The sequence below is a fragment of the Mus musculus genome, chromosome 8 (assembly GCF_000001635.26).
Source record: "Mus musculus strain C57BL/6J chromosome 8, GRCm38.p6 C57BL/6J".
In the NCBI taxonomy this organism is placed as follows: domain Eukaryota; kingdom Metazoa; phylum Chordata; class Mammalia; order Rodentia; family Muridae; genus Mus; species Mus musculus.
The window spans coordinates 46,835,943-46,850,411 of record NC_000074.6 but is presented as its reverse complement, the minus strand read 5'-3'; the positions used below and the strand labels follow the sequence as shown (position 1 = coordinate 46,850,411).

At 45.4% G+C, this 14,469-nt stretch overlaps 1 protein-coding gene across 9 annotated transcripts in view; it reads right to left on the bottom strand.

The window, feature by feature from the left end:
• Window positions 1-2,953: 2,953 nt before the first annotated feature.
• Irf2 (interferon regulatory factor 2) overlaps window positions 2,954-14,469 on the bottom strand; it is a 107,714-nt gene continuing 96,198 nt past the window's right edge. For all 9 annotated transcript variants that reach the window (NR_152560.1, XR_001778407.2, NM_008391.4 and 6 more), the window contains 3 exons: window positions 12,574-12,738; window positions 5,545-5,591; window positions 2,954-4,498 (listed from right to left, as the gene is read on the bottom strand). Coding sequence is in view for 7 of the 9 variants with exons in the window: in NM_008391.4 (NP_032417.3) it covers window positions 4,190-4,498; window positions 5,545-5,591; window positions 12,574-12,738 (521 nt within the window). In the remaining 2 variants the exon portion in view is untranslated. The remainder of the gene's footprint in view (window positions 4,499-5,544; window positions 5,592-12,573; window positions 12,739-14,469) is intronic.

The window sequence follows — 14,469 nt, the reverse complement described above, 5'->3', positions numbered from 1 at the left end:
CAGGGATCGGTGTAGGAGATGCTTGTGTGATTGTCTAGTAGATACATGCCTTGTGCCTCTTGGGAAAATGAGAATGTGATGTAGACTCCACTCAAGGGGCTTTCAGTTCCTGGAGAGATAGAAAAGCACTGTGGTCCCTCTGGGAGGGGTTCACTGCAGCCTGTACTAGGTGGAGGAGATGCACCCTGGCCCTTTGGCAAGTCAGGTTCCTGTCCCGTGGCTCTGATCGTTCATCCCGGCTCTAGGTTGTACCAAGGGGTGGAGTTTCATGATAAAATGGTTGATTATAACTGCTTAAAACCAGTTTCTGCCTCCTTTCCTTTTCCAAACCCAAGCTAGGAAAGGTATTGGATAGTCTCTGCATGCCAGAGGCCCGTCTCTCTGCTTGCCAGCCTTTTCCTAGTTTTTAAATTTTTATTTATTTATTCACTTTACATGCCAATATCAGCCCCTCCCAGCACCTCTTCACGGAGCTCCTTCCCCCATTCTTCCCATCCTCCTAGGGTTGTTTGTTTGTTTGTTTGTCTGTTTGTCTGTTTGTTTTTGTCTGCTGTCTGTCTATCATCAGTAAAATTCTGGCAGAAGACTTAAGTTCTGAGTCCCTCCTTTTATTTAGGTCTGTTTGTCCCAAGCTAAAATAACAAGGGGCTTTTAAACCCCAATGAATCCAGCACTCAAAGGACAGCCTCTAGAGACTGGAAGGTCTAAAGTTTCACCTCTCAGGTTTGGGGGCAAGAGGCCATTTAGGGCTTAACACTTTTTTTTTTTCCATTCACATGGAAAATACGTTAAAAAAAAAGCACCAACTTGAAAAGTCAGAATCCTGAAACCAAATCACTCATCTTCCTCATTCCTAAAATGTCTACCTCGGGAGTGGGTTACATGATAGTGCCCTTTGCATTTGGGGAAACAAAAGGGGGAACATTTTAGGGCTTTGATGCTTCAAGGATTTGTATTTCTTAGCCACGTATTTCTAATACATTCAAGCGGACAAAACGCTGCCTCTGACACCTAAATAGGGAAAGGCGGAAATGGTTGAGGATGGACTTATTTAAGACACCCAAACAGCATCTCGGAAGCCCCTTACATCAAGGTGCTCTCTGCTCGCTCGCTCGACCTTAATGCTGTCAATGACTCCCCAGATCACAGATGTAAAAGGAACTTTGTTACAGGTGTGACCTACCTACATGCTTGCTACAGAGAATGGAAGCTATTGTCCCAAAGGCAGTTATAGAGCTACTTAAACACACCCATGGCAAAACCAGTCATAAAAACCATATCGGCACACACAGAGGCCTACTAAATAAATCACGCGTCCCCAGCACTTCCTCTAAGTGACAAGGTCTGGGGCTCCTGTGACTGAGTTGTCCATCTGGTTTGTTTGGCTTCCTGGTGCCCTCCCCCCACCCCCAGGCTTTATGTAACTCACTTGTTTTTCTTCAGCCTTTCAGGAGAGTATTTTAAGCATCTGATTGGCAAAGAGTCTTACCTTGAGTACCTGAATTTGGCTACTAGTCTGGATCCCACCACAGGAATGGATTAGGGCACTGTGGCATGCATTTGGGACCCGCAGGGCTCATTATGGGTGCAGAGAGGGGATAAGAGAGCCCAGGCTATCCTAGGCCTGCTGATGACCATGTGAGTCAGGCCTAATTTCTATTCTGTTTTTGTTGTTTTGCAAACAAACAAAACAGGATGAATAATGAGATTTTGTTTTAATATAAATTACCAAAAGGGGAGGCTCGTATAACTGAAGACCTTATGCTTTCTCCTAGGGAATCAAAATAAACACCTCCTACTCTGGTCAATCAATAGATAAACCAATCAATCAATAAAAATAATAAAATAATCTAAACAAAAGAAGGAATAATAGACCACCTGTGTGAGACATTTCCAACAACGCACCAAACAGTAACACGTTTCCGTTGACTTGTGTTCAGGAGCGATAATTTTATGGTCACTGGTTCTATCTGCAGCCACACATAGCAATAGACTTTAAAAGAGCCCTTTGTCCTTTCATAAATTGAAGGGACCTTTTCAAACATTAACTTGGCGATCTTTTCCCAGCCCCCAAAAAACTTAGCATTAAGGCAGCTAAGTTTTTAAACTGAGGATTTGGGGGGGGGGGGACGTAAGGGAGGTGATGTCCTCAAGGTTAGGGTTGTACCTTGAACCACCAAGGGGTGTGTGTGTGTGTGTGTGTGTGTGTGTGTGTGTGTGTGTATGTGTGTGTGTGAAGGCAATAAAGGTAAATTCAAAGGGAAAGAAAATGCATTCCAACTAGGTGATAGAGAACAGTGGTCTCAAAGTCCTACTCATTAAGGGCAGGGCCTTGGTTTAAAGACCCCAGGTCTTAGGAGACAAACAGAAAGGTAGAACCTAACAACTCTTTCCCATTACTGAGAGTGTTTTAGCCCTGTGCCCAGGTATGTAACTCAACACAAACTCAAGTCCGTAAGTATAAGCCTACAGATGGGGACAGGAAACCCACCCAGAGGAGTGGACTCTGTTCACAGTGGGAACAATGAGTGGGAAAACCGCTCTCTCCAGGGGACCCTCCAGGCTCCACCAGCATCCTGGTCTTGCGCTCTCTCCAGGGGACCCTCCAGGCTCCACCAGCATCCTGGTCTTGTGTTGCGTAGGTAACATTAACCCATTAATTTAGAGTATAGAGTCTTCATCTCAGATCACGATTTCTGCCTTGTGGAATAGTGATAAACACCCTTTCTAGACACATCTGTGATGAGCAAAGACGGAAACTCACGTAGGACATTCTGCACAAGGCCCACTGCTGTGGGAGGAGGAATTATTCACAGCCTTACCATAGGACCCTCCTCATTTTCTTTGTGGTTAGCAAAGGAAAGCATGCCGGTCTCCAAGAATAAACACTCTGTCAGCTTTGATCCATGATTACGCTCTAAGTAGACACACATAAAGCCAGAAGTGATACCCATTAAAATCTTTAACTATATACCATATTCATTTATTATCAATCCACAGGATAATTTGATTGCTACATGAGCTCATAAAAGTTTTTTTTTCACCTTTACAAAATTAAAAAAAAAATGTGCCACAAGGGATGTAATAACAACTGCTGATGAACAGGAAAAGGAATCTTAAAATTATAAATTTGCTGTAGAAAAGATAAAAAACAATTATATTTTATTTAGAATTTTTTTACCTTGAATAAAATATTCCCCTTGTATAAAAAAATAAAAAAGCTTGCTCTGGTTAGAATTAGAGTATTTTCCGTCTTCAGATCTGGGAATTTGCATAATATTTCCATGACAGTTTTCCTTTGTACCGCGTGCCATTCAAGCATAGCAGATTAGAAAGATTTTTTTTTTATTATTCAAGCAGTCTTAAAATGGGACAGCGGTGAAGAAACTCATTTTCTTCTCCTCCTCCTCCTCCAAGATGTAGAGCCTTGCCTTTGAGGAGAGGAAACTGGAGGAAAGGAACAGGGTGGGATGGGGTAGGCTGGGCTGAGGAGAGAGGCGTGGGTAATGGGCTAGAATGGAGGAGTTGGGGAGGAGTGGGGTAGGTGGTGGGCTGGGATAGAAGGGGTTGGGAGGGAAAGGATAGGTAAGAGGTTGTGATGGGATTGGTTGGGGGGAAGGGGCGCATAGAGGACCGGGATGGAGGGGTTGAGGAGGGAGGGGTGGGTAGTGGGGTAGTGGACACAGAAGGGGTCGCCGAGTGTGCTGTGAAGGAGAGCAAGATTACAAGAAGGCCTATTGTAAGTGCTTCAAGATAAGGTGCAGAAGCAGCCCGCGACATTGCTCGTACTGCCCTATGTACATATTCACAAGAATAAAAAAATTCCAGCTAGTTCACATTTTCTCCTCCGTTCTGAGGCATCCACTCCACCATGCTGGCCTTGACCGTAGGCAACGCAGCACCTCCACTGCCCGTGTGGCTGTTGGTCCTTGAACTTGAGGGAGTAGCCCTGGCAGATCCAGCAGGTTCTAGAGATACGCATCTACCGAGGGGGGGGGGGGGCTGGAGTCCTGAGTTAAGAAGAAGCTCCAGCTCTGGAGTTGGACACAGCAATCAATAATCTATCGTCAAGGCTTTCTCCCTTAGATGTGTCTAAGATAGGTATCATAGAGAAAAAAAATAATATAATACAAACAAAGAACAACACAAAGCTAAGAAATCCCAACAACCACCAGGGAGAGTCAAAGGCTTAACAGCTCTTGACACGGGCCTGGGTGATATCAGATGTCTTCTTGATGACACTGGCCCGGGTCTCCCGGTCTGGCCGACTGCTGCTGGGCGTGGGGGTCACTGGGGCAGGAAGGGGAAGGTCTGTAAATGGGGGCCAGGAGCTGTTGTAAGGCATCGGACAGCTATCCTCTTTGATGGTGACCTGCAGATCTGGCTTGTTGGAGGTGACAAAGGTCGCCATGCTGGGCAGCAGATAGGTGTTCCGTGTCCCCATGTTGCTGAGGTACTGCTTGCCTTCGATGCTCCTCTTCCTCCAGTGTGGTCTCCCCTTTCAGAGAAAACAATCAAGATACATTGCGTTCTTTCCCTTCCGCTGAATGGCATAGGCAAAACAATGCCTTCTCTTACTTTTCAAGTGAATGCCCATGAGCTGTCCCTGGTCAAGACTGTTCTACAAAGACACGGAACATGATGGCAGCTTGGCTCCTATGCTCAGCCTGTCCAGGCTTGGTACTGGGTAGTGTCCAGACATAATGGATGGCCCAACCTAATGAGTTACCCTGCCTTTTCAGAGGAATAGAGTAAGGAGCTTACAAACAGCAAATGCCTTTTGATTGCTTTTTAAATGGGTGGAGCTGAGACACGGGTTTTTTTTTTTTTTTTTGAGCCACAGTTGGCCTTACTGGTTGCCAAGCAGAAAAGGGATTAAAGGTCCTTGAAGAAACCAGATCATGAAATCAGTCAGCATGGCTGCCTACTGTCCTCTCAGAATTCCCAAACTTGGAATATTAGGAATTCTAACAAACATCAGCTTCTCCTACAACCAATCCCTGTTCTCCCCATCAGCTTTAGAGCCACTTCCTGCCATTGTGTGAGCCTGGCTGGCCTAAGAGGGAAGCCGGAAGCAGGTGGGTGGGGAGCAGAGACTGGACACACACCCTCTCTGCGGGGCCACTGAGGAAGGGACCGAACTGTGAGGAGATCGTTTTACTCAGCTCTTTCTGTTCACTTGCTTACTTCTTTCTGTTCACTGCTTGGGCTGGGTAGGCCATTCTATTTCTGTTGGCAAATCAGGATGTTTACAGCCAGAAGAATATCAACATTTCCTGGCCCTGACTTCGAGTTCCTCTTCCTGCCATGTTATATTGATCTCTCTTCTGAGGGTCACACTGTGCTCCCTCAACCCCGCCCAGCACTTCATTTTAAGATTAGACTAAAAAGCTAGGGTGAATTGTAGGATATGGATGTTCTCTGTCTCTCTCAGTTTTTCTGTCTGTCTGTGTCTATCTGTCTGTCTGTCTGTCTGTCTGTCTGTCTCTCTCACACACACACACACACACACACACACACACACACACACACAAACTGGCTTACCTCTGCGTTCTCTTCATCACTGGCCACACTGTCGGTAGTTTCGCTTTCTGTATAGAAAGAAAAACAGTCTTGTTGCTCAAGCTATTTTGAGGCTGCAGGAAGTGTCTTTAAAACCTATGCCAGCACTTCAGAAATACAAAACTACATGTACCCTCTCCCTCCACTTTGTAAGGTCAAGCACTTCCACATGAAACAAGCTGGAGTGAATTTCAATTCTCTGCTTGATCCTCTAAGAGGAGTGGGCTTTGGGGCTGAGGAGGAGGCTCACTTTCCAAGGCTATGCTGCCAGAGTCCCAGCTTCCCAGGGTGGAGTGCTGTGCCCAAGGCACCTCCTCCCCACTGAAGTTCTGTCCACAAAAGCACACCATCTTTTCTTCTAGTCCATGTTCTCTTGTCACAGGAAGTCCAAGAAGCCTTCCTGTATCTCTCCTGTATCATCCTCCTCTTAGATTTATAGAGATCCAGCTTCCACTGGAGTTAAAGCAGGTGACCATGTTGTAGATGCCCCAAGCCCTTCGCTGAGCCTTTACTGTCTTTGGGACCTGTCCTCCTCAGTTTGGATAGGAGCTGTGACTTGCTTTTAGCCAACAGAACACATCAACGACGTAACTATTATATGAGCAAATTCATGTCATCGTGTAAGATTCAACCTGTCTTTCATGGATACTCTCTTGCCTGCTGGCAGTGTTAGGGAGGCCCACATGGCAAATTTAAGCTAAGGGCTGCTTCCAGATAAAAGCTAGCAAGAAATTAGGAATCTCTGTTCTTCCCCACTTGCAAGGAATCCAGTTCTGGCCAATGCTTCGTGAGGCACTGGCTCAACAGCTGAGTCTCAGACGAGTTGCAGTACTAGTTAATGCCTAATGACAGGTTAGCAAGGCTCTGCTGCAAAGGACCCAGCTAAGCCATCCCTGGATTCCCAACCCAGAGGCTGTGAGTTTTGTACTGTGGTAAGCCATCATGTTTAGGGCTGTACAGCTACATAGCAATAGATAATATAAACCCGATTGGACCTGCCAGCTATGTGACACAGAGAACAGTTCTTAACCAGAGTGAGCTAAAGTTACCTGCTACCTTCCAGAGAGGATTAAATGATGAGGGAGAGGGTGTTTGGGCATTTGGGAAGGCCCTGCACAGAGCTGACACACAGTACCTGTAGTATAATTACTATTTAGCTCTGAGTTTTCACATTGGGCTGGATTCAACAGAGTTACATAGAGTAACTGGCAATTTCATATCATCTGTATGTTAAGTTTTATAAGTTAATAAAAGAATACTGAACAGTTTTTTTTCAGTGTTTGACAACACTCCAAAGTTAATGCATAGAGAGTAGAACATCTAAAGTACACAGTACTTGTAAAGATCTATGGCTCAGTTCTGCTGGAGTCTTTTATCCAGGTCTTGTTCATCCCCTACCAAGATCCTAAACCAGAGAACAGCTGTTATCATCTGGCAATATGTTCTCTAGCTCCTTCTACAATCTTCTGCCCTGGTGTCAATGGTTCTAGGCAAACTAGAACCCTTTCCATCATTCAGAGCATAGCCCAGAGTCCAGGCTCTCCACATATAGCAAATTAAAGAACTAGTAGACAAACTGTCCCCACCCTCCCTTACCCCAGTGCATTCCTGAAACAGACAACAAGCATTCGAGATCCAAAAGTCTCCTCCAGGAATGAGTGTGTTTGCGTTACTCTCAGCCACTGTTCTCCAGAGACTTCAGACAGGCCTGGGAGATTGCCACCGGCTGACTAAACTCAAATCTTTGCCCCTCCACCTCACAGTGTTCTGCCCAGCCCAAAACATCCCCATGTAGGGGGGGGGAGTTACAAATCTCCTAGGTCTTGGCTGACAGTGATCTGAGCTAAAGAGACAAATTGACAATAGGCACAAGAAATGTTTCCAGGCAGAAGTAAACCAAGACCAGAAAAGGAAACTTCTCTCCAAACACAAAAGCCACATTAGCTCAGCCTCCAGAGGACACAGGACAGCCACTCCCAAGAGGAAGAAAAAAATGGGGAACAGAGATGTTGAGAACCTTGGCAAGTGGCGGACTGAGTCAGCAGAGGGGAGAAAACAAAACTGAACTTCGGATCCCAGAGTCGCAAACAGCACAGAGACTATCTCGCTGCTGGCAAACCTTCAAGAGCTCCTTCCTAGTTTCAGGCTTGGCTTTGTTTGTGCTCTGAAGCCTAAGTTTCCCTTCCTTCCACAAGGACCAGACACACTCTCCTCCTAATGCCTCTCTGTAAATCCTAAAGTCTCCTGTGCCTTTCCCCTTCAAATAAAAGCGGATACACAGAGACATCAGGCACACTTGGGAAGGCAGGGGATCGAAAGAAAGAAGCTGTGGTCGGCAGGGTTCTAGGATCCCATGAGCCCAGTCCATAATTGTTGGAAGCTTTGGAAGTTAGATGCTAGGTTAAACTCCTTGGTAAGACTTTGAATATACCTGGAAGGGGATAAGAACCTTAATGTCCTGTGAGTACCAGCATTCAACTGGAGGAATAAAGTTTCGGCTAAGTAAAGACACGCATACTCTGTCTGCCCCGTGGACACAGACACTGACTGGAGAGAATCATTTCTAAATTAAGTTCAACGGTCTCTGGTGTGCTTATGGAACCTCTCGCCACATCAGGAGCTGGGCATAAGGGTTTGCATCTTAACTGACTCCCAAAGACTGGTGCGTTGAAGATCTGGTCCTTAGGTGACAGTGACATTGGGATGAGTTGGAAACTTGTAAGAGGTGAGACCATCTCACTCACACCTATGCAGGGGATCATGGGGCCCCCAGCTCCTTCCTGTCTTTCTTCCCCTTCCCATCCACCATGGTCTGACCAGCTTTGCTCCACACCACATGGTTCTAGCCACGCTGTTCTGTTCCACCACAGTCCCAAAGCAATGGGGCTAAGTAGCTACAAGCTGAAATCTCTTGAAACTGTGAGCCATGCCACCGTCTTTATCTCTTTTAAAACAGATTGCCTCGCATGTTTTGTTACAGCAGCGTGAAGCGTGCTAAGATACCAGTCTCTAACGCCGATTCTTTTTGAGAAGGTGGCCTTGAGGGGCCTTCGGCCTCAGAGGTGCAGGGTTTCCTCAGGCTCGATTTCAGATGAATGGCACTTTTTAATAACTATCACTGAATAGTCTGCTCCAAGCCCTCCTTTCCGTTCTCTGGATTTTTGTCCACCATTTCCAGAATGACTTTTTACATGACAAATGAGCTCGCTGTAGCCGAGGCTTCCAGATCGATGCGACTGCCAAAATGTCAGTGTGCATTATGTCACTTCCCTCTTTTATTAGTTCGGATACTTTTCTAACTGACTTCCAATACAATGGGATAAAGATGATGGAAGTCACTTTGCAAGAGTGGTCAGAATAAGCTGAAATATTTACACAGTAGTAGCAGACACACAAATAACTGATTTAACCTTTCCGGCCCGTTTTTCAACAAGCAGCTAAAAGGGGGGAAAGTGATCAGGACTTGGAACAGATGACCTCACGGGCTCTCCCAGAGCAACAATTCCAGAAATCTGCCACTTCAGGCCAACTCTTAACATCCGCCTTAGAATCCATATTGCCATAGTTACCTCAAGAACATCCCTGAGAGGAGAGGATGTATTTCATGGAACACATTATTGTATTATGTTATATCTGATATATATTTTCTGGAAGGCTCTATTTCCACCAAATCCAATCACCATTGATTTCTTTCCATATAATTTCCTCAGTTATGTTGACATGGAAGATGTAACTGATCGCTCAGTTACTCAAATCAGTGTGTTTTTAGTCTCCACGCCGCTACACCTTTGCCTCAATTACGACATTCATACGGTTCCCGGAAGGATGGTGGCTGGTTGCCCACACAGCCTATTTTCTCTTGATTATACAACCAATTAATTCTTATGCTCCCTACTCAAACCCGTTTTCCACCTCCTCGCTGCTGAATCACCATGATGGCTTTCTTTTACTAAGCCACCAACAATCTAGTTAGATCCTAAAAAGATGAGGCATACGGCCGCATCAAAATATAATGAGGGCTGGGTAGACCAGTGGTGGAGCCCTTTCTCTAGCACATCAAAGCCTTGGTTTTGATCTCCAGCACAGCAAAACCAAGTAAGTAAACAAACAAACAAAGTGACTATGCCTTATGCCTTATGCTTCTTCAAGGCTGGGCTTTGAAACATACTTCTGCACTATGAAAATTTAGCAGTTAAAGAATTTTTCTATTATCTTAAACTATCTGATGCAAATACTTCCTTCCACCCAAAGACACTGTCTCAACTCCTTGTCACCCCAACGGTTAAATCAGACATCAGAAGACAGAGCTGCAAAGTTGAACGTGGCTTTGAGATACTCCTAGTGATCCACGGATTGTATTTCAGTGATTCCCTAGAGGACGAATAGTCAGAAACAGGTTCCAAATGCAAACCACTGTTCCCTGAACAGGCAGAGGGAGGTGGTTGATGTTTGGATGAACAGTCCGCACAAAGGAACTCTTCCGTGAGCAACCAGCAGACAGCCGATGCTACTGATGGCCATACAATGAAAGGATGAGAAGAGACAGCTACAGAATGTTATAAACTTTCTCGCTGCAACACTTGAACTAGCAGAGAACTTTCCATCACGTTTCCGAGTCTAGGGAAGAACTGAAGGTAAAGATTTTTGGCCCTTTCCAATAAAGCTTCCTCTACAAGACTCTGGAGACCTCCAGCAATGGAAACAAGAGATGAACCAAAGAGGAGGCTAGGAAGCTGGGCTCTCCCAGAAATTCATGTTACCTCTCACTCCGGAGCCAAAACCCTTCCTTGGAAATCTATGCAAATGTCCCAGAATGCATGATGGAATTTTTATTTCTCTCTACACACATCAGCTGTTCTCAGAACGCCTCTGCTAAGGTGGAATGCCACTGCCCTCAGAACAGCAAGCAGGTCTTTTCAAAAATCACCAAGGAAACCTCATACGACAGGTAAACCGGCTACATGAAGGCTCCCTCCCTGTCAAGCCCCAACTCCTGCTTAACCACGACAACAGCAGGTGACTTAGAAGAAAGCCATGGATTTAGCCTTAGCATGAACATTTGGGTCTACCCTCTCTGGTGGGTCCTTTGACAGTCAAATGAGACTACAGCTTGTGATCCCTGTAGCACTGGGCTGTGTGGTTAAGAACATCAGACACTACGTCACTAGTTTTTCATTCCTAGACTCACATTAGCCTTGAAGGCCTCATTTTTGAAAGGAGAAAACGACATTTATTCCTTTGATAATTAAGCCAGCCAACCAGTGCCAGTTCTTACAGGCATTTAGCACAATTCCCAGAGCACCGTAAACATACAACAAAGGAGAGAGTGACTAGACCCTAGCAAAGACCATAAAGAGATGGACGCATATAAGAGTTCAAACTATGTCTGATAAATAAATGACTGGCAGCAACTTGTTAACAATGGTAAACCTGTGTTATATGTATTTTACCACAATTCAGGAAACAAATAAAAAAGAAACCTGGCAGCTAGGTGTGCCTCTCCCAGCCTTGAGCAGGCTGAACAGACCTTGAACGCTTGCCGAAATAGACCTTACTGACCTTGGTGGAGTCACCTGCCTTGGTTGCACATGCAAGTTCCCACAGAAACTTAGAAGAATAGACTGCCCACTGACCTTGCTTTGCAACATAGTCCAACTGAAACAATGGATGGGGTCTGTGGGCTTGCCCTATATAAACGCAGTGCTGAATATTAAACTTGAAGCCTTGATCGGAACCTTGTCTCGGTTTCATTCTTCTATCACCTCCCCCCACCCATCTCTTCTTCATTTCCAGCCCCCCTTTCAGGTAAACCCAGTTTGTCCATGGCCACTGGATGACTACAGTTAGGGAATACGAGGTTAATCTATCTGCTGGTAATTTACAAATACCTGATGTTGGGATGAACTCTGCCATGTGAGTCTGTGCTACCATCACGTGGGCTCCAGAGATGGCAAATAAGCATAGGGAGAAGGCAATCCATTTGCTGGAGCTGACTGGCCTTTCCCATGCCCTGGCCTCTGCTTTTTATGTTTTAATAGCTGCAAGCAATAACAGTGACTCGGGAGTTAGATTTTCTAATTGTGACTGAGTTCCAAAAGCTTAAACGGAGATGGTCAGGAAGTGTAAGATGACGGAATGCCCATGGCAAAAGGAGCCGCCATTTTCTCAGTTCGTTTCTAGTCCTGCGACTCTGTCAGGACTTAGATTGCAGTGATAGGACCTGTACCCAGGAGAAGTAGAAATGAGTTCAGTTCAACTAGAAGCAGCCCTATATAGAAAGGGAAAGAAGAGGGAGGGAGGGGAAGAGGAAGGGAGGGAGGAAGGGAGGGAGGGAGGGAGGGAGGGAGGGAGGGAGGGAGGGAGGGAGAGAGGGAAGGAGGGGAAAATATGTAGAAGTGGCAAGAAAAGCCAGAAAAACGGGTTGGATTTAGCAATGACCTCAAAGCTGAAGACTGAGTTCTAGTCCTGGCCAGGACACTTTGTTGGCCCGGTGACCTTGAAAAAAATTCTTTTACTTGCACAAATGGAAACTCTAGAAAAGATTTCTGAAGTCCTATCTGCCTAAATAAAATCAATGTTCCATCAAACCACTCTGCCTGCCAAATTCTGTTAACTTGGACAAATAGATCAGTAGAGTGGATTTTTAACTCCTACGTGCCAGCTCTTTCTGGGTCCCTGCCAGTTCTCAGTATATCCTTTGTTGTATGTTTATGATGACAACGAAGCATTTATCTCAGGAAATGCTATTGTAGACCTAGATGAACCATTATCGTGGGCAATCAAGTAAAGGAATACCACGAGTGCATCTTTTAACCAAAGTGTCCCAAGACACTGACAAAAACATAAGAGTAAGACTAATTCCACAGTAGTAATTCTCGTACGGACCAGAGATCTCCTGTGGTGTGGTAAAACAGGGTGATGCTAGACTTGTAGTTTGTTCCCCATTCAGTCTCCAAGTCACACACACACACACACACACACACACACACACACACACCCCACTCCCCTTACCTGCGTAGGAAGACACAGGAGAAATCTGTAGAGGGTAGAGCTCACTCATGCTGACTGGCTGGTCATCACTCTCAGTGGTCACTTCTACAACCTGGCAGATGTCTGGCGGGTTAGTGACGATCTCTTGATCTTCAATGTTGCTGTCCAGATGGGACTGTCCTACAACTTCAAAGGACAGGAGACCATCATCCCTCAGAGTCTCTTGACATCACGATTACACCACACTCCCAAAACAGAAAACCTTCCTCAGCTCAGGCAGGCTGACAACTGGGGTTCAGATTTCACACCTCCCCGTGCCACCTGCCAGGAAGCTGACAACCAAACTTGAGTTCTCTGTTAATAATCTGCAACGGGTTGGCCCAGGTGTGTCCCCAGCGTGCTTGTGGATGGTACATCCTGGGGACAGTGTCCGGAGTCTCAAACTCAACCTGGTCATAGCCAAGACCTCAGGCTGCATCTTGACCCAATCTCAGGCCAGCTATCCTAGTGCCTGACACACAATGTACTTCTGTTCTCTGCTGTTGTTCTGCAGGAAGATGCTACACTTGTTTTCAGGATTCTGGGGTCTAGACAGACACGGTCAAACCTTCACAGGAAGGCAAAGACACAACAATACACTCACTGAGCCATTTCTGGCGGATTGGAAAGGGGAAGCCCCGCTCATACTTTCTCCTGATCTGAATACAGCTGACTGTCCAAAACATCAGAAAGATGAAGTGGTTCCCTGATTCTAACGAATCATAATAGCATTAACTGCCCAAACACTGATAAGATGAATCTAATTAAGCTCGGTCTGAAACTGCCTCTTTATGCAAATATAATTAAAGAACAAGAGGTAAACAAACTAGAAATAAAATTTTTATTTGGGGACAATAATCAATTTATATATGGTTGTAAGAAACGATACAGAAAGATCCTGTCTGGATCCTTCACCCAGTTTCCTTCAGGCAACACCTTGTGAATCTAATATATCCACCACAAGAATGACAATCCACCATCTTGTCAGATTGCCACATCACTACCTGGATTCCTTGGTGTATGGTGAGTGCATGTGTCTCCTTGTCATTTTATCACATACAATGATGTTTCATGTACCGACCACCACAGCTGTCAAACTGACGTCATGGCCGCAGGTGCCTTTGTAGCTCTGTAACCTTAACTATTCTTCTTCAGTCCCCTCCTGACCACCTCCTGTCTCTCGTCCCTGGCAGTCATCAATCTAGTCCACTTTTCTGTCACTTCCGTCATTTCAAAGATGTTATACAATAGATCCATACAGCGATCCACTCAGCTTGGCTTTTGCACTTAGTATAATTCCCCAGTGAGCCACCAGGCTGTGTGCAGCCATAGCTGGCTCTCTATTGCTGGTGTATATAGTCTGCTGTTTAAGTACTGCAGACTGTTGGAGAACATATTCCATCTGTTTTAACTAGCCGGGCATCCTTCGAAGGATGCCCGGGTGCATACCAGTCTTTGCCTAGTACAGGCAAGGTTCCTGTGAACATTTGTGTTCAAGTTTTCCACAAACATGTTTCCACTTCACTGGGATAAACATCGGAGAGTGTAATTGCTGGCTCTTATGGAAATTCCATGTTTAGCTACACAAGAACCAGCCAAAGGATTTCCCAGGGCGGCTGCATGTTTCACATTCTCCCCAGCAGTGTCAGCATGAGCTAATGTGTCTGCATCCTTGCCAGCATTTGGTGTTGCTAGCATTTTTATTTTGCCCATTCTTCTAGGTAAATAATGAAAATCCACTACATCTTTAATTTCAATGACTCTGGTGCTATGTTCTAATTTAAAAAAAAAGAAGAAGAAGAACAAAACTGAGCGAGCGCATACTCTTGTTGACGGCAGACTGAATAAAATGCTCCTGGAAATTGGCTGCAATTAGTA